This window comes from Eucyclogobius newberryi, unplaced genomic scaffold, assembly GCF_026437365.1.
Source record: "Eucyclogobius newberryi isolate DKJ021-1_F unplaced genomic scaffold, fEucNew1.0.hap1 SCAF_23, whole genome shotgun sequence".
Lineage (NCBI taxonomy): Eukaryota > Metazoa > Chordata > Actinopteri > Gobiiformes > Gobiidae > Eucyclogobius > Eucyclogobius newberryi.
This window is the reverse complement of record NW_027315868.1, coordinates 1,779,105-1,800,444: the sequence shown is the minus strand read 5'-3', so window position 1 is coordinate 1,800,444 and position 21,340 is coordinate 1,779,105. Positions and strand designations below refer to the sequence as shown.

The following is a 21,340-nucleotide window of genomic DNA, read 5'->3' as shown; positions in this document are numbered from 1 at the left end:
TGGCGTTTTCCCTTTGACCTTCTCCCTCTGGCGTTCTCCCTCTGTCGTTTTCCCTCTGGCGTTTTCCCTCTGACCTTCTCCCTCTGGCGTTTTCCCTCTGGCGTTCTCCCTCTGGCGTTCTCCCTCTGGCGTTTTCCCTCTGGCGTTCTCCCTCTGGCGTTCTCCCTCTGGCGTTTTCCCTCTGGCGTTTTCCCTCTGGCGTTCTCCCTCTGGCGTTCTTCAGTCATGATGAATAAACATCATTCTGGAGGGTTTATATTCAGATTTGCAGGATTCTTCTCTAAACAAACCAAATAAAATCACTTGATGGAGAAGCCTCTGCTCTCTTTGGTCATCCTCTCTGCTCAGGTCATTCTCTCTGCTCATGTTCTGTTTGGTCATCCTCTCTGCTCAGGTCATTCTCTCTGCTCATGTTCTGTTTGGTCATCCTCTCTGCTCAGGTCATTCTCTCTGCTCATGTTCTGTTTGGTCATCCTCTCTGCTCAGGTCATTCTCTCTGCTCATGTTCTGTTTGGTCATCCTCTCTGCTCAGGTCATTCTCTCTCTCTCTCTCTCTCTCTCACAAAAGGTCAAATGTTCTTTCTGGAGGTTTAAACTCTCTTTTCACTCAAACCACAGACTTTGAGGTTTAGTGTTTTCTCTCTCGCTGGTTTCAAACTGATGGACGAAGAAGTTTAGAACTGTAGGACCTGAACCAGGACTGGACCAGGACTGGACCAGTACTGCGTTCACACTTGGTATTTGGTCTTAAATTGAGCCAATTTTAGTCCTGTTGAGGACATGGTTCTGGTTCTGGTCCTGGTTCAGTCTTGGTTCCTGGTCCCTGGTCCCTGATCCCTAGTCCAGGTCCTGGTCCTGGTCCGATTACATGTGTTTTCTGCTTTTGTGTGACTCTTGTTTTAAATATTCGCTGCACCAGGACTTTTTTGGTGCAAGTTTAAGATTTAAAAAACTCTGGACGAATCGTTTTCAAATCTGGAGATAAACTTTACAATCAGCTCTGGAACTCTTGAACTCTGGAACTCTGGAGCTCTGGAGCTCTGGAGCTCTGGAGCTCTGGAACTCTGCTGACGTTTCCAACGCCAAAAACAGGACGTTTTGGTGGAAGTGTCTGACGTGGCGAATGCATGAGATTTTTGAAAAACTGCAGATTTGTGGATGTAAACGCGTGTTTTTGCCTTTTAAGGAGAGTTAAAATTGTGTAATTTCATGTTTTGTTTGTTTTGTTTTGAAATGTGTGGAATTGTCTCGAGTTAAACCTTCTCTCATTATCAGCCAATATTTCTGAATAAAAGCCTCAGTTTGCCACACGGAGCCAGTGTCACTCACGTTTAACATTCACGCTGTCTTAGAAAGGCCCTCAAGGACCAGCCGGAGCTGGAGTTTGATTAAAGTTCAGTCGATGAAAAGGCCATGATTTCATTGACTCAAACTAAGAAAACACCAATAAAAGTATCGGGTCACAACAGCGACAGTGAAAAACAGATTAAACTATGTTCATAGGGACATTTCCCAGCGTCCAGTGTCCTTAGACAAATGTCTCAGTCGCATTAGTCTCATTATCGTCACATAAGTCTCATCATCACATTATAGTCTCAACGTCACATAGTCTCATTATCACATCATAGTCTCATTATCGTCACAATATAGTCTCATTATCATCTCATAGTCTCATTATCGTCACATCATAGTCTCATCGTCACATCATAGTCTCATTATCGTCACAATATAGTCTCATTATCATCTCATAGTCTCATTATCGTCACATCATAGTCTCATCGTCACATCATAGTCTCATTATCGTCACAATATAGTCTCATCGTCACATAGTCTCATTATCGTCACAATATAGTCTCATTATCATCTCATAGTCTCATTATCGTCACATCATAGTCTCATCGTCACATCATAGTCTCATTATCGTCACAATATAGTCTCATCGTCACATAGTCTCATTATCGTCACAATATAGTCTCATTATCATCTCATAGTCTCATTATCGTCACAATATAGTCTCATTATCGTCACATCATAGTCTCATTATCGTCACACTATAGTCTCATTATCGTCACAATATAGTCTCATCGTCACATCATAGTCTCATTATCGTCACATTATAGTCTCATAGTCTCATTATCGTCACACTATAGTCTCATTATCGTCACACTATAGTCTCATTATCATCTCATAGTCTCATTATCGTCACATTATAGTCTCATTATCGTCACATCATTGTCACATAGTCTCATTATAGTCTCATGATCATCTCATTATAGTCTCATCGTCTCATTATCGTCACATCATAGTCTCATCGTCACATCATAGTCTCATTATCGTCACAATATAGTCTCATCGTCACATAGTCTCATTATCGTCACAATATAGTCTCATTATCATCTCATAGTCTCATTATCGTCACAATATAGTCTCATTATCGTCACATCATAGTCTCATTATCGTCACACTATAGTCTCATTATCGTCACACTATAGTCTCATTATCATCTCATAGTCTCATTATCGTCACATTATAGTCTCATTATCGTCACATCATTGTCACATAGTCTCATTATAGTCTCATCGTCTCATTATAGTCTCATCATGTCGGTGTAATCCCTCATTCGTCCAGGCGTGTTCCATTGTAGAAAAAACTTCTATCCCTTATGTCTCTGGCCTGTCGGAAAAACTGCAGAGAATTTTTAGACAACATGAAGTCCCTGTTTATTTCAAACCAGGAAACTAAGACAAAAACTGGTTCATCCTAAGGACAAGTTGCCGACTCAAAAACAGAGCAATGTAGTTTATTCGATCCAATGCAGTGAAGAAAGTTGAAAGAACGTTACATAGTGAGACTAAACAGCCTCTACACAAGAGGCTTTATCAGCACAGAAGACACTGGAGTTCAGGACCACAGGGCGCCGTGCATCTCCATCTTGAAGCCTCTAATCACTCGTTTGAAGACGGTGAGGTGAAGATTTGAAGCAGGAGAAAAGATGGTTTGAAAGAGGAGTGAAGGAAGCTATTTTTGTTAAAAAAAGAAAAACCTTCTTTAAACAGAAACGGAGGGCTAAGGTTTAATCTTCCTGTAGTCTACAATGGTATTCTGAACCCCTGGAGAGGTAGAGGACCAGGACCAGGACATTTAGATGCTAATCAGGTCCTCAGGGCGAGTGAGCCAGGGTCTCACAAAGACAAAGAGGATTCTAATAGCCCATTAAAGGGTTGAATAGGCTCGGTAGATACAAGGGGGGGAGTTTCTGTTGAAACAAACAACTCTTTCCTCTTCAGGAGGCTCCTCCCAATGGGCTGGACTTACCACAGAATAGTATAAATATCGGAGTTCTCGACCTAAATTCTTTTATTGACAATGACTCTTGGATGAAGTCGAAACGTCTAATTTTTCTAACTGAGTCCAGATGAAACAACTGAAGCTTTTTCTACAATGTCTCATTATCATCTTATTATAGTCTCATTTTCATCACATTATCGTCTCTTTATAGTCTCATCGTCTCATTATAGTCTCATTATCGTCACATCATAGTCTCATTATTGTCACACTATAGTCTCATTATCATCTCATAGTCTCATTATCGTCACACTATAGTCTTATTATCATCTCATAGTCTCATTATAGTCTCATTATCATCTCAGTCTCATTATCGTCACATTATAGTCTCATTATCGTCACATCATAGTCTCATTATAGTCTCATCGTCACATTATAGTCTCATAGTCTCATCGTCACATTATCGTCTCATCGTCACATTATAGTCTCATTATAGTCTCATCGTCACATTATAGTCTCATTATCGTCACATCATAGTCTCATTATAGTCTCATCGTCACATTATAGTCTCATAGTCTCATCGTCACATTATCGTCTCATCGTCACATTATAGTCTCATTATAGTCTCATCGTCACATTATAGTCTCATTATAGTCTCATCGTCACATTATAGTCTCATTATAGTCTCATCGTCACATTATAGTCTCATTATAGTCTCATCGTCACATTATAGTCTCATTATAGTCTCATCGTCACATTATCGTCTCATAGTCTCATTATTGTCTCATTATAGTCTCATTATCGTCTAATTATTGTCACATTATCTCATTATAGTCTCGTTATTTTCACATTATCATCTCATTATCGTCTAAATATTGTCACATTATCTCATTATAGTCTTGTTAATTTCACATTATAGTCTCATTATCATCTCATTATTGTCTCATCGTCTCATTATCATCTTATTATATTCTCATTTTCATCACATTAGTCTCATTATCATCTCATTATAGTCTCATTATCGTCACATCATAGTCTCATTATCGTCACACTATAGTCTCATTATCATCTCATAGTCTCATTATCGTCACATTATAGTCTCAATGTCACATTATCATCTCTTTATCGTATCATTATCGTCACATTATCATCTTATTATAGTCTCATTTTCATCACATTCTAGTCTCATTATCATCTCATTATAGTCTCATTATCGTCACATTGCCATGTCTTTATTGTCTCATCGTCTCATTATAGTCTCATTATCGTCACATTATAGTCTCATTATCATCTCAGTCTCATTATCGTCACATTATAGTCTCATTATCATCTCAGTCTCATTATCGTCACATTAGTCTCATCGTCACATTATCGTCTCATAGTCTCATTATCGTCTCATTATAGTCTCATCATCACATTATAGTCTCATTATTGTCACACTATAGTCTCATTATCATCTCATAGTCTCATTATCGTCACATTATAGTCTCATTATCATCTCATAGTCTCATTATCGTCACATTATAGTCTCATCGTCTCATTATAGTCTCATTATCTTCACATCATAGTCTCATTATAGTCTCATTATCATCTCATAGTCTCATTATCGTCACATACATTATAGTCTCATTATCGTCTCATAGTCTCATTATCGTCTCATTATAGTCTCATTATCGTCACATCATAGTCTCATTATTGTCACACTATAGTCTCATTATCATCTCATAGTCTCATTATCGTCACATTATAGTCTCATTATCATCTCATAGTCTCATTATCGTCACATTATAGTCTCATTATCATCTCATAGTCTCATTATCGTCTCATTATAGTCTCATCATCACATTATAGTCTCATTATTGTCACACTATAGTCTCATTATCATCTCATAGTCTCATTATCGTCACATTATAGTCTCATTATCATCTCATAGTCTCATTATCGTCACATTATAGTCTCATCGTCTCATTATAGTCTCATTATCTTCACATCATAGTCTCATTATAGTCTCATTATCATCTCATAGTCTCATTATCGTCACATACATTATAGTCTCATTATCGTCTCATAGTCTCATTATCGTCACATTATAGTCTCATCGTCTCATTATAGTCTCATTATCTTCACATCATAGTCTCATTATAGTCTCATTATCATCTCATAGTCTCATTATCGTCACATACATTATAGTCTCATTATCGTCTCATAGTCTCATTATCGTCTCATTATAGTCTCATTATCGTCACATCATAGTCTCATTATTGTCACACTATAGTCTCATTATCATCTCATAGTCTCATTATCGTCACATCATAGTCTCATTATCATCTCATAGTCTCATTATCGTCACATCATAGTCTCATTATAGTCTCATTATCATCTCATAGTCTCCTTATCGTCACATTAGTCTCATCGTCACATTATTGTCTCATAGTCTCATTATAGTTTCGTTATTTTCACATTATCATCTCATTATTGTCTCAGTCTCATTATCATCTTATTATAGCCTCATTATCATCACATCATAGTCTCATTATAGTCTCATCGTCACATTATAGTCTCATCGTCACATTATAGTCTCATTATCTTCTCATAGTCTCATCGTCGTCTCATTATTGTCACATTATCATCTCATTATCGTCTAATTATTGTCATATTATCATCTCATTATAGTCTCATAGTCACATTATCATCTCTTTATCATATCATTCTCGTCGCATTATCATCTCTTTAGTGTCTCATCGTCTCATTATAGTCTCATTATCACATTATAGTCTCATTATCATCTCATTATAGTCTCATTATCATCACATTATAGTCTCATTATCATCTCTTTATTGTCTCATCGTCACATTATCGTCACATTATAGTCTCTTTATCGTCTAATTATTGTCACTATTGACATTTACGTTTAACATTTACGCTGTCGTAGAAAGGCCCTCAAGGACCAGCCGGAGTTTGATTAAAGTTCAATGAAAAGGCCATGATTTCATTGACTTAAACTAGTATGAAACTAGAAACTAGAGTATCAATACTTTTTTTTTTCTTAATTTTTTTTATTTTGTATTGCTCAAAATCACAACAGCGACAGTGAAAAACAGATTAAACTGTGTTCATAGGGACATGTCCCAGCGTCCTTAGACAAATGTCTCAGTCACATTAGTCTCATTATCGTCACATTATCATCTCATAGTCTCATTATTATCACATGCTCTGACTGGAACTCTAAACCAGGACTAAACTCTGGAACAATCATTTTGGGGCTCAGTATTTGTGTAAATCAGATTTGAGCTAAAGAGTAGAGTAATTATTAATGCTTTATTTATCAGAGCTCATGTTTTTTTCGTTTTTCTGTAGAAACATTTCAAACGGTGATGTCACCAAACTAAAGATTCAAACTCAGACTTCAATTTCTAACTCTATTATCAATTATTATTGAAACTCATTTTAAAGTGCTCTTTTTTAGCTTATAGACAAAAGACTGACATTTTCTACACTAAAGAATTGTACTTTCTTTATTAAACCCTGATTCGTATCGTCACATTAGTCAGATTATCATCACATCGTCATCTCATTATCATCACATTATCATCACATTATCATCTCATTATCATCTCATTATCATCACATTATCATCTCATTATCATCTCATTATCATCACATTATCATCTCATTATCATCTCATTATCATCTCATTATCATCACATCATCTCATTATCATCACATTATCATCACATGATCATCACATTATCATCTCATTATCATCACATTATCATCTCATTATCATCTCATTATCATCTCATTATCATCTCATTATCATCTCATAGTCTGCTCAAGATGATTCTCAAACTGTAAATGTAGTTCTGTTTATGTGATTTCCAAACTGCATTTGGCAGCTCTGATGGTCCAGGCCTGGACATATCTGGACATATCTGGACATATCGTTCCTTCAGACTTGGCTGGTCACTCGTTCCTCTTCAGCACAAAGTGGTGCGCCTCCCGCAGCGTCTCCTGGATGTCCGAGTACTGGACCAGAGCGCAGGCCTGGTCCAGCCCCGCCCAGCGGAAGGCCGTGTGCTCCGGGGACAGCGTGACGGTCGTGTGCGGGTCGCGGAGCTCGGCCAGCCAGTACAGCACGTCTTTGGATCGACCGCGGACCTCGTAACGAAGCGTCTGCAAGAACCCGTCCACCACAGAGAGCTGCTCAAGGCCCAGACCCGCCTCCTCCTGCGTTTCTCTGAGAGCCGTGGTCAGGTCGTCCTCCCCAGGGTCAACGTGTCCTACAGCGAGAACAACACCAGAGTGAGGGTGATCTACAGAAGGACCTGATCTACAGAAGGACGTGATCTACAGAAGGACGTGATCTACAGAAGGACGTGATCTACAGAAGGACCTGATCTAAAGAAGGACGTGATCTACAGAAGGACGTGATCTACAGAAGGACGTGATCTACAGAAGGACGTGATCTACAGAAGGACCTGACCGACAGAAGGACCTGACCGACAGAAGGACCTGATCTACAGAAGGACGTGATCTACAGAAGGACCTGACCTACAGAAGGACCTGATCTACAGAAGGACGTGATCTACAGAAGGACCTGACCTACAGAAGGACCTGATCTACAGAAGGACCTGACCTACAGAAGGACCTGACCTACAGAAGGACCTGACCGACAGAAGGACCTGATCTACAGAAGGACGTGATCTACAGAAGGACCTGACCTACAGAAGGACCTGACCTACAGAAGGACCTGATCTACAGAAGGACGTGATCTACAGAAGGACCTGACCTACAGAAGGACCTGACCGACAGAAGGACCTGATCTACAGAAGGACGTGATCTACAGAAGGACCTGATCTACAGAAGGACCTGACCTACAGAAGGACCTGACCTACAGAAGGACCTGACCTACAGAAGGACCTGATCTACAGAAGGACCTGACCTACAGAAGGACCTGACCGACAGAAGGACCTGATCTACAGAAGGACGTGATCTACAGAAGGACCTGACCTACAGAAGGACCTGATCTACAGAAGGACCTGATCTACAGAAGGACGTGATCTACAGAAATACGTGATCTAAAGAAGGACGTGGTCTACAGAAGGACGTGATCTAAAGAAGGACGTGATCTACAGAAGGACCTGATCTACAGAAGGACGTGATCTACAGAAGGACGTGATCTAAAGAAGGACGTGGTCTACAGAAGGACGTGATCTACAGAAGGACCTGATCTACAGAAGGACCTGATCTACAGAAGGACGTGATCTACAGAAGGACCTGATCTACAGAAGGACCTGATCTACAGAAGGACCTGATCTACAGAAGGACCTGATCTACAGAAGGACCTGATCTACAGAAGGACGTGATCTACAGAAGGACCTGATCTACAGAAGGACGTGACCTACAGAAGGACCTGATCTACAGAAGGACGTGATCTACAGAAGGACCTGATCTACAGAAGGACGTGATCTACAGAAGGACCTGATCTACAGAAGGACGTGATCTACAGAAGGACCTGATCTACAGAAGGACGTGATCTACAGAAGGACCTGATCTACAGAAGGACGTGATCTACAGAAGGACCTGATCTACAGAAGGACGTGATCAGGGTCAGGGGTCTGGGGTCTGGATCTGGTACCTTTGGGTGGGGTCCAGTGGTGTTCTCCGTAGGACGTCTGCAGCAGCAGGAACTCAATATTTTCAGGAGGAAGACGACGAAATATGATGAAGCCACAGGCTCGCAACGCCATCTCCTGGACTGGACCGGCCTGGACGGGCCTGGACTGGACGGGCCTGGACTGGCCCGGCCTGGACTGGACCGGCCTGGACTGGACGGGCCTGGACTGGACGGGCCTGGACTGGACCGGCCTGGACTGGCCTGGACTGGACTGGACTGGACTGGCCTGGACTGGACTGACCTGGCCTGGACTGGACTGGCCTGGACTGGACTGGCCTGGACTGGACTGGACTGGCCTGGACTGGACTGGCCTGGACTGGACTGGACTGGACTGGCCTGGCCTGGACTGGCCTGGGTGCTGAGGAACCTGGGCCACAAAGAACAAAGTTTCATTTTTCAAAAACTGCCCTGGAACATTAATTTTATCTTGATACAGTCACCTCTCCACAGATCTGTCCTGTAACTTGGCCTCGTGGTGCCACCTGCTTGTCTCCATGGAGATAAATAAACTTAATGACATAATGTGGGACATTCCAGGTAAAACAATAATGTCTCCATGGAGACAAACCAGGCTGCAAAATAGACGGGGGCCCGGGGCCCGTAGCCCCTCAAATTGCCGGCGGGCACGGGGTTTGAATCAGGACTTTTTTAGACAGGGGCCCCCCTGGTCCCCAACTTTGAAAATCTATTTCTCAGCCTGCAAACAGATGGCAGAGAAGCTACAGAGAAGCTACAGAGAGCAGCTTTAAAGATGTGAATGTTTCCTCTCAATTCAGTGAAGATAAGACTAAACCCGGCACCGGATCTAAACGATAATATAATACATCCATGATCTAAACCCGACACGGGACCCGGACCCGGACCCGGACCCGGACCCGGACCCGGACCCGGGACAAACGCGCTCCAGACGCGGTTCAGACTGCGCATGTTCCGTTCCGATGCGGCGCTAACAGTGTTTTCTTTGTGTGAATAAAAACGGCTCTAAAACATTTCATATTTATATTAGACTTTCATTTACTGTCACTTTGTTCAAACTGTTCTGAACGAAAACGTGAAACAAACTCACGGCGTTTCCTGCGGTGCGCACTTAAACTGTGTCCCACTGAAACACGCTCAGACCGACAGTTCCGCCTGCATTTGAGATCTTTTAACTTCACACTTGCATAAAGTGTAAAGTGCATAAATGTATAAAGTGTATAAATGTATAAAGTGCATAAATGTATAAAGTGTATAAATGTATAAAGTGTATAAAGTGTATAAAGTGCATAAATGTATAAAGTGCATAAATGTATAAAGTGTATAAATGTATAAAGTGCATAAATGTATAAAGTGCATAAATGTATAAAGTGCATAAATGTATAAAGTGCATAAATGTATAAAGTGCATAAATGTATAAAGTGCATAGATGTATAAAGTGCATAGATGTATAAAGTGCATAGATGTATAAAGTGCATAGATGTATAAAGTGCATAGATGTATAAAGTGCATAGATGTATAAAGTGCATAGATGTATAAAGTGCATAGATGTATAAAGTGCATAGATGTATAAAGTGCATAGATGTATAAAGTGCATAGATGTATAAAGTGCATAGATGTATAAAGTGCATAGATGTATAAAGTGCATAGATGTATAAAGTGCATAAATGTATAAAGTGCATAGATGTATAAAGTGCATAGATGTATAAAGTGCATAGATGTATAAAGTGCATAGATGTATAAAGTGCATAGATGTATAAAGTGCATAGATGTATAAAGTGCATAGATGTATAAAGTGCATAGATGTACAAAGTGCATAGATGTACAAAGTGCATGAATGTATAAAGTGCATAAATGTATAAAGTGCATAAATGTATAAAGTGCATAAATGTATAAAGTGCATAAATGTATAAAGTGCATAAATGTATAAAGTGCATAAATGTATAAAGTGCATAAATGTATAAAGTGTACAAATGTATAAAGTGCATAAATGTATAAAGTGCATAAATGTATAAAGTGCATAAATGTATAAAGTGCATAAATGTATAAAGTGCATAAATGTATAAAGTGCATAAATGTATAAAGTGCATAAATGTATAAAGTGCATAAATGTATAAAGTGTATAGATGTACAAAGTGTATAAATGTATAAAGTGCATGAATGTATAAAGTGCATAAATGTATAAAGTGCATAAATGTATAAAGTGTATAAATGTATAAAGTGCATAAATGTATAAAGTGCATAAATGTATAAAGTGCATAAATGTATAAAGTGCATAAATGTATAAAGTGCATAAATGTATAAAGTGTATAAATGTATAAAGTGCATAAATGTATAAAGTGTATAAATGTATAAAGTGCATAAATGTATAAAGTGCATAAATGTATAAAGTGCATAAATGTATAAAGTGCATAAATGTATAAAGTGCATAAATGTATAAAGTGCATAAATGTATAAAGTGTATAGATGTATAAAGTGCATAAATGTATAAAGTGCATAAATGTATAAAGTGCATAAATGTATAAAGTGCATAAATGTATAAAGTGCATAAATGTATAAAGTGCATAAATGTATAAAGTGTATAAATGTACAAAGTGTATAAATGTATAAAGTGCATGAATGTATAAAGTGTATAAATGTATAAAGTGCATAAATGTACAAAGTGTATAAATGTATAAAGTGTATAAATGTATAAAGTGCATAAATGTATAAAGTGTATAAATGTATAAAGTGTATAAATGTATAAAGTGTATAAATTTATAAAGTGCATAAATGTATAAAGTGCATAAATGTATAAAGTGTATAAATGTATAAAGTGTATAAATGTATAAAGTGCATAAATGTATAAAGTGCATAAATGTATAAAGTGCATAAATGTATAAAGTGTATAAATGTATAAAGTGTATAAATGTATAAAGTGTATAAATTTATAAAGTGCATAAATGTATAAAGTGCATAAATGTATAAAGTGCATAAATGTATAAAGTGCATAAATGTATAAAGTGTATAAATGTATAAAGTGTATAAATGTATAAAGTGTATAAATTTATAAAGTGCATAAATGTATAAAGTGCATAAATGTATAAAGTGCATAAATGTATAAAGTGTATGAATGTATAAAGTGCATAAATGTATAAAGTGTATAGATGTATAAAGTGCATAGATGTATAAAGTGCATAAATGTATAAAGTGTATAAATGTATAAAGTGCATAAATGTATAAGGTGCATAAATGTATAAAGTAAATAAATTTATAAAGTGCATAAATGTATAAAGTGCATAAATGTATAAGGTGTATAAATGTATAAAGTGCATAAATGTATAAAGTGTACAAATGTATAAAGTGCATAAATGTATAAAGTGCATAAATGTATAAAGTGTATAAATGTATAAAGTGCATAAATGTATAAAGTGCATAAAGTGCATAAATGTATAAAGTGTATAAATGTATAAAGTGCATGTATGTATAAAGTGCATAAATGTATAAAGTGCATGAATGTATAAAGCGCATAAATGTATAAAGTGCATAAATGTATAAAGTGCATAAATGTATAAAGTGCATAAATGTATAAAGTGCATGAATGTATAAAGTGCATAAATGTATAAAGTGCATGAATGTATAAAGTGCATAAATGTATAAAGTGCATAAATGTATAAAGTGTATAAATGTATAAAGTGTATAAATGTATAAAGTGTATAGATGTATAAAGTGCATAAATGTATAAAGTGCATGAATGTATAAAGTGCATAAATGTATAAAGTGCATAAATGTATAAAGTGTATAGATGTATAAAGTGCATAAATGTATAAAGTGTATAAATGTATAAAGTGCATAAATGTATAAAGTGCATAAATGTATAAAGTGTATAAATGTATAAAGTGCATAAATGTATAAAGTGCATAAAGTGCATAAAGTGCATAAAGTGCATAAAGTGCATAAAGTGCATAAATGTATAAAGAATATAACTAAGAATTGACGATGATATAAAGGCGTTTGGCTCATTATTGGATCATATGGACTCTACATTTATTTGCATCTGTTTTTAATATTTATTCTAACCTTGAGTCATTTAGAGTTGCATGTGCGCAGTGGTTCTCGTGCGCAGTGGTTCTCGTGCGCAGTGGTTCTCGTGCCAGTGGTTCTCGTGCGCAGTGGTTCTCGTGCGCAGTGGTTCTCGTGCGCAGTGGTTCTCGTGCGCAGTGGTTCTCGTGCGCAGTGGTTCTCGTGCGCAGTGGTTCTCGTGCGCAGTGGTTCTCGCGCACAGTGGTTCTCCTGCGCAATGGTTCTTTTGTGCAGTGGTTCTTGTGTGCAGAGATAAGCCTCGCACGCTGATAACGCCAACGGAACATTCTGAGTCCTGGAGATAAGAACAAACCTAAAGAAAAGAAAAAAGAAAGAGATGAAGCAGAAGCTGAAGGAGTCGGAGGAAGCAGGACGTTCTTTACGGTAAAAGCTTTGAATTATTTTGTATTTATCCTAAAGATTCAGGTCAAAATGACAAAAAGCACAAAAGAATGAAGGATGTAAACGCAAACGTAACGTTCCTTTTGTCATGAAATGTGTTTTTAAAACATCCAATTTAGATTCATTTCTTCATGTTCACTTTAAAAGCAGTGCATTTCTGTCACATGGATCGTGTCTGTGGGTTCCACCTCAAAAGTCCAAAGAACCTTCAGTTTTGTGAACCCTAACCTTCAGTCTTGTGAACCCTAACCCCTAACCTTCAGTCTTGTGAACCCTAACCCCTAACCTTCAGTCTTGTGAACCCTAACCCCTAAACTTCAGTCTTGTGAACCCTAACCCCTAACATTCAGTCTTGTGAACCCTAACCCCTAACCCCTAACCTTCAGTCTTGTGAACCCTAACCCCTAACCTTCAGTCTTGTGAACCCTAACCCCTAACCTTCAGTCTTGTGAACCCTAACCCCTAAACTTCAGTCTTGTGAACCCTAACCCCTAACATTCAGTCTTGTGAACCCTAACCCCTAACCCCTAACCTTCAGTCTTGTGAACCCTAACCCCTAACCTTCAGTCTTGTGAACCCTAACCTCTAACCTTCAGTCTTGTGAACCCTAACCCCTAACCCCTAACATTCAGTCTTGTGAACCCTAACCCCTAAACTTCAGTCTTGTGAACCCTAACCCCTAACATTCAGTCTTGTGAACCCTAACCCCTAACCCCTAACCTTCAGTCTTGTGAACCCTAACCCCTAACCCCTAACCTTCAGTCTTGTGAACCCTAACCTTCAGTCTTGTGAACCCTAACCCCTAACCTTTAGTCTTGTGAACCCTAACCCCTAACCTTTAGTCTTGTGAACCCTAACCCCTAACCTTCAGTCTTGTGAACCCTAACCTCTAACCTTCAGTCTTGTGAACCCTAACCCCTAACCCCTAACATTCAGTCTTGTGAACCCTAACCCCTAAACTTCAGTCTTGTGAACCCTAACCCCTAACATTCAGTCTTGTGAACCCTAACCCCTAACCCCTAACATTCAGTCTTGTGAACCCTAACCCCTAACCCCTAACCTTCAGTCTTGTGAACCCTAACCCCTAACCTTCAGTCTTGTGAACCCTAACCTCTAACCTTCAGTCTTGTGAACCCTAACCCCTAAACTTCAGTCTTGTGAACCCTAACCCCTAACATTCAGTCTTGTGAACCCTAACCCCTAACCCCTAACCTTCAGTCTTGTGAACCCTAACCCCTAACCTTCAGTCTTGTGAACCCTAACCTCTAACCTTCAGTCTTGTGAACCCTAACCCCTAACCCCTAACATTCAGTCTTGTGAACCCTAACCCCTAAACTTCAGTCTTGTGAACCCTAACCCCTAACATTCAGTCTTGTGAACCCTAACCCCTAACCCCTAACCTTCAGTCTTGTGAACCCTAACCCCTAACCCCTAACCTTCAGTCTTGTGAACCCTAACCCCTAACCTTCAGTCTTGTGAACCCTAACCTCTAACCTTCAGTCTTGTGAACCCTAACCCCTAACCCCTAACATTCAGTCTTGTGAACCCTAACCCCTAACCTTCAGTCTTGTGAACCCTAACCCCTAACCTTCAGTCTTGTGAACCCCTAACCCCTAACCCCTTACCTTCAGTCTTGTGAACCCTAACCCCTAACCCCTAACCTTCAGTCTTGTGAACCCTAACCCCTAACCCCTAACCTTCAGTCTTGTGAACCCTAACCCCTAACCTTCGGACATGTGAACCCTAACCCCTAACCTTCAGTCTTGTGAACCCTAACCCCTAACCTTCAGTCTTGTGAACCCTAACCCCTAACCTTCAGTCTTGTGAACCCTAACCCCTAACCTTCAGTCTTGTGAACCCTAACCCCTAACCCCTAACCTTCAGTCTTGTGAACCCTAACCCCTAACCTTTGGACTTGTGAACCCTAACCCCTAACCCCTAACCTTCAGTCTTGTGAACCCTAACCCCTAACCTTCAGTCTTGTGAACACGAACCCCTAACCCCTAACCTTCAGTCTTGTGAACCATAACCCCTAACCTTCAGTCTTGTGAACACGAACCCCTAACCTTCAGTCTTGTGAACCCTAACCCCTAACCTTCAGTCTTGTGAACCCTAACCCCTAACCTTTGGACTTGTGAACCCTAACCCCTAACCCCTAACCTTCAGTCTTGTGAACCCTAACCCCTAACCTTCAGTCTTGTGAACACGAACCCCTAACCCCTAACCTTCAGTCTTGTGAACCATAACCCCTAACCTTCAGTCTTGTGAACCCTAACCCCTAACCTTCAGTCTTGTGAACACGAACCCCTAACCCCTAACCTTCAGTCTTGTGAACCCTAACCCCTAACCTTTAGTCTTGTGAACCCTAACCCCTAACCTTCAGTCTTGTGAACCCTAACCCCTAACCTTCAGTCTTGTGAACTGTAACCCCTAACCTTCAGTCTTGTGAACCCTAACCACTATCTTTCAGTCTTGTGAACCCTAACCCCTAACCCCTAACCTTCAGTCTTGTGGACCCTAACCCCTAACATTCAGTCTTGTGAACCCTAACCCCTAACCTTTAGTCTTGTGAACCCTAACCCCTAACCTTCAGTCTTGTGAACCCTAACCCCTAACCTTCAGTCTTGTGAACCCTAACCCCTAAACTTCAGTCTTATGAACCCCTAACCCCTAACCTTCAGTCTTATGAACCCCTAACCCTCAGTCTTGTGAACCCCTAACCCCTAACCTTCAGTCTTGTGAACCCTAACCCCTAACCTTCAGTCTTGTGAACCCTAACCCCTAACCTTTAGTCTTGTGAACCCTAACCCCTAACCTTCTGTCTTTTGAACCCTAACCCCTAACCTTCAGTCTTGTGAACCCTAACCCCTAACCTTTGGACTTGTAAAACCCTAACCCCTAACCTTCAGTCTTATGAACCCTAACCCCTAACCTTCAGTCTTATGAACCCCTAACCCCTAACCTTCAGTCTTGTGAACCTTAACCCCTAACCTTCGGACTTGTGAACCCTAACCCCTAACCTTCAGTCTTGTGAACCCTAACCCCTAACCTTCAGTCTTGTGAACCGTAACCCCTAACCTTCAGTCTTGTGAACCCTAACCCCTAAACTTCAGTCTTGTGAACCCTAACCCCTAACCCCTAACCTTCAGTCTTGTGAACCCTAACCCCTAACCTTCAGTCTTGTGAACCCTAACCCCTAACCTTCAGTCTTATGAACCCCTAACCCCTAACCTTCAGTCTTATGAACCCCTAACCCTCAGTCTTGTGAACCCTAACCCCTTACCTTCAGTCTTATGAACCCCTAACCCCTAACCTTCAGTCTTGTGAACCCTAACCCCTAATCCATAACCTTCAGTCTTGTGAACCCTAACCCCTAACGTTCAGTCTTGTGAACCCTAACCCCTAACCTTTAGTCTTGTGAACCCTAACTCCTAACCTTTAGTCTTGTGAACCCTATCCCCTAACCTTTAGTCTTGTGAACCCTAACCCCTAACCTTTAGTCTTGTGAACCCTAACCCCTAACCTTTAGTCTTGTGAACCCTAACCCCTAACCTTCAGTCTTGTGAACCCTAACCCCTAACCTTCAGTCGCGTGAACCCTAACCCCTAACCTTTAGTCTTGTGAACCCTAACCCCTAACCTTTAGTCTTGTGAACCCTAACCCCTAACCTTCAGTCTTGTGAACCCTAACCCCTAACCTTCAGTCTTGTGAACCCTAACCCCTAACCTTTAGTCTTGTGAACCCTAACCCCTAACCTTTAGTCTTGTGAACCCTAACCCCTAACCTTTAGTCTTGTGAACCCTAACCCCTAACCTTTAGTCTTGTGAACCCTAACCCCTAACCTTCAGTCTTGTGAACCCTAACCCCTAACCTTTAGTCTTGTGAACCCTAACCCCTAACCTTTAGTCTTGTGAACCCTAACCCCTAACCTTTAGTCTTGTGAACCCTAACCCCTAACCTTTAGTCTTGTGAACCCTAACCCCTAACCTTCAGTCTTGTGAACCCTAACCCCTAACCTTTAGTCTTGTGAACCCTAACCCCTAACCTTTAGTCTTGTGAACCCTAACCCCTAACCTTTAGTCTTGTGAACCCTAACCCCTAACCTTCAGTCGCGTGAACCCTAACCCCTAACCTTTAGTCTTGTGAACCCTAACCCCTATCCTTCAGTCTTGTGAACCCTAACCCCTAACCTTCAGTCTTGTGAACCCTAACCCCTAACCTTTAGTCTTGTGGACCCTAACCCCTAACCTTTAGTCTTGTGAACCCTAACCTTCAGTCTTGTGAACCCTAACCCCTAACCTTTAGTCTTGTGAACCCTAACCCCTAACCTTTAGTCTTGTGAACCCTAACCCCTAACCTTTAGTCTTGTGAACCCTAACCCCTAACCTTTAGTCTTGTGAACCCTAACCCCTAACCTTCAGTCTTGTGAACCCTAACCCCTAACCTTCAGTCTTGTGAACCCTAACCCCTAACCTTCAGTCTTGTGAACCCTAACCCCTAACCTTCAGTCTTGTGAACCCTAACCCCTAACCTTTAGTCTTGTGAACCCTAACCCCTAACCTTCAGTCTTGTGAACCCTAACCCCTAACCTTCAGTCTTGTGAACCCTAACCCCTAACCTTTAGTCTTGTGAACCCTAACCCCTAACCTTTAGTCTTGTGAACCCTAACCCCTAACCTTCAGTCTTGTGAACCCTAACCCCTAACCTTCAGTCGCGTGAACCCTAACCCCTAACCTTTAGTCTTGTGAACCCTAACCCCTAACCTTTAGTCTTGTGAACCCTAACCCCTAACCTTCAGTCGCGTGAACCCTAACCCCTAACCTTCAGTCTTGTGAACCCTAACCCCTAACCTTTAGTCTTGTGAACCCTAACCCCTAACCTTTAGTCTTGTGAACCCTAACCCCTAACCTTTAGTCTTGTGAACCCTAACCCCTAACCTTTAGTCTTGTGAACCCTAACCCCTAACCTTCAGTCTTGTGAACCCTAACCCCTAACCTTTAGTCTTGTGAACCCTAACCCCTAACCTTTAGTCTTGTGAACCCTAACCCCTAACCTTTAGTCTTGTGAACCCTAACCCCTAACCTTTAGTCTTGTCAACCCTAACCCCTAACCTTTAGTCTTGTGAACCCTAACCCCTAACCTTTAGTCTTGTGAACCCTAACCCCTAACCTTCAGTCTTGTGAACCCTAACCCCTAACCTTTAGTCTTGTGAACCCTAACCCCTAACCTTTAGTCTTGTGAACCCTAACCCCTAACCTTTAGTCTTGTGAACCCTAACCCCTAACCTTTAGTCTTGTGAACCCTAACCCCTAACCTTCAGTCGCGTGAACCCTAACCCCTAACCTTTAGTCTTGTGAACCCTAACCCCTATCCTTCAGTCTTGTGAACCCTAACCCCTAACCTTCAGTCTTGTGAACCCTAACCCCTAACCTTTAGTCTTGTGAACCCTAACCCCTAACCTTTAGTCTTGTGAACCCTAACCTTCAGTCTTGTGAACCCTAACCCCTAACCTTTAGTCTTGTGAACCCTAACCCCTAACCTTTAGTCTTGTGAACCCTAACCCCTAACCTTCAGTCTTGTGAACCCTAACCCCTAACCTTCAGTCTTGTGAACCCTAACCCCTAACCTTCAGTCTTGTGAACCCTAACCCCTAACCTTCAGTCTTGTGAACCCTAACCCCTAACCTTCAGTCTTGTGAACCCTAACCCCTAACCTTTAGTCTTGTGAACCCTAACCCCTAACCTTCAGTCTTGTGAACCCTAACCCCTAACCTTCAGTCTTGTGAACCCTAACCCCTAACCTTTAGTCTTGTGAACCCTAACCCCTAACCTTTAGTCTTGTGAACCCTAACCCCTAACCTTCAGTCTTGTGAACCCTAACCCCTAACCTTTAGTCTTGTGAACCCTAACCCCTAACCTTTAGTCTTGTGAACCCTAACCCCTAACCTTCAGTCTTGTGAACCCTAACCCCTAACCTTCAGCCTTGTGAACCCTAACCCCTAACCTTCAGTCTTGTGAACCCTAACCCCTAACCTTTAGTCTTGTGAACCCTAACCCCTAACCTTTAGTCTTGTGAACCCTAACCTTCAGTCTTGTGAACCCTAACCCCTAACCTTTAGTCTTGTGAACCCTAACCCCTAACCTTTAGTCTTGTGAACCCTAACCCCTAACCTTTAGTCTTGTGAACCCTAACCCCTAACCTTTAGTCTTGTGAACCCTAACCCCTAACCTTCAGTCTTGTGAACCCTAACCCCTAACCTTCAGTCTTGTGAACCCTAACCCCTAACCTTCAGTCTTGTGAACCCTAACCCCTAACCTTCAGTCTTGTGAACCCTAACCCCTAACCTTTAGTCTTGTGAACCCTAACCCCTAACCTTCAGTCTTGTGAACCCTAACCCCTAACCTTCAGTCTTGTGAACCCTAACCCCTAACCTTTAGTCTTGTGAACCCTAACCCCTAACCTTTAGTCTTGTGAACCCTAACCCCTAACCTTCAGTCTTGTGAACCCTAACCCCTAACCTTCAGTCTTGTGAACCCTAACCCCTAACCTTTAGTCTTGTGAACCCTAACCCCTAACCTTTAGTCTTGTGAACCCTAACCCCTAACCTTCAGTCTTGTGAACCCTAACCCCTAACCTTCAGTCTTGTGAACCCTAACCCCTAACCTTTAGTCTTGTGAACCCTAACCCCTAACCTTTAGTCTTGTGAACCCTAACCCCTAACCTTTAGTCTTGTGAACCCTAACCCCTAACCTTCAGTCTTGTGAACCCTAACCCCTAACCTTTAGTCTTGTGAACCCTAACCCCTAACCTTTAGTCTTGTGAACCCTAACCTTCAGTCTTGTGAACCCTAACCCCTAACCTTTAGTCTTGTGAACCCTAACCCCTAACCTTTAGTCTTGTGAACCCTAACCCCTAACCTTTAGTCTTGTGAACCCTAACCCCTAACCTTTAGTCTTGTGAACCCTAACCCCTAACCTTCAGTCTTGTGAACCCTAACCCCTAACCTTCAGTCTTGTGAACCCTAACCCCTAACCTTCAGTCTTGTGAACCCTAACCCCTAACCTTCAGTCTTGTGAACCCTAACCCCTAACCTTTAGTCTTGTGAACCCTAACCCCTAACCTTCAGTCTTGTGAACCCTAACCCCTAACCTTCAGTCTTGTGAACCCTAACCCCTAACCTTTAGTCTTGTGAACCCTAACCCCTAACCTTTAGTCTTGTGAACCCTAACCCCTAACCTTCAGTCTTGTGAACCCTAACCCCTAACCTTCAGTCTTGTGAACCCTAACCCCTAACCTTTAGTCTTGTGAACCCTAACCCCTAACCTTTAGTCTTGTGAACCCTAACCCCTAACCTTCAGTCTTGTGAACCCTAACCCCTAACCTTCAGTCTTGTGAACCCTAACCCCTAACCTTCAGTCGCGTGAACCCTTTGGACTCGTGGACAAACTGACAGAATAAACTTGTGTCTCGTTGTTCGAATGATTCACATTCATAAAAGATGATTTAAAAACATCTGTTTTTAAAAATATGAGACAAAAATAAATAATTTCAGAACTTTTTCCACCTTTAATGTGACGTATGACCCCTTATAACAAAGAGCCACATAGTGAGCCTAAAGAGCCACATAGTGAGACTAAAGAGCCACATAGTGAGACTAAAGAGCCACATAGTGAGACTAGAGAGCCACATAGTGAGACTAAAGAGCCACAAAGTGAGACTAAAGAGCCACATAGTGAGACTAAAGAGCCACATAGTGAGACTAAAGAGCCACATAGTGAGACTAAAGAGCCACATAGTGAGACTAAAGAGCCACATAGTGAGACTAAAGAGAGCCACATAGTGAGCCTAAAGAGCCACATAGTGAGACTAAAGAGAGCCACATAGTGAGACTAAAGAGCCACATAGTGAGACTAAAGAGAGCCACAAAGTGAGCCTAAA

The 21,340-nt window shown here is 41.0% G+C and overlaps 1 protein-coding gene across 1 annotated transcript; it reads right to left on the bottom strand.

Moving 5' to 3' along the window:
- Positions 1 to 7,181: 7,181 nt before the first annotated feature.
- nudt2 (nudix (nucleoside diphosphate linked moiety X)-type motif 2) lies at positions 7,182 to 9,316 on the bottom strand. The gene is made up of 2 exons (XM_072459546.1): positions 8,924 to 9,316; positions 7,182 to 7,565 (listed from the first exon to the last, which is right to left on the bottom strand). The coding sequence occupies exons 1-2, from the start codon at positions 9,033 to 9,035 to the stop codon at positions 7,249 to 7,251; spliced, it is 429 nt and encodes a 142-aa protein (XP_072315647.1). The 5' UTR covers positions 9,036 to 9,316; the 3' UTR covers positions 7,182 to 7,248.
- Between the last annotated feature and the right edge of the window lie 12,024 nt (positions 9,317 to 21,340).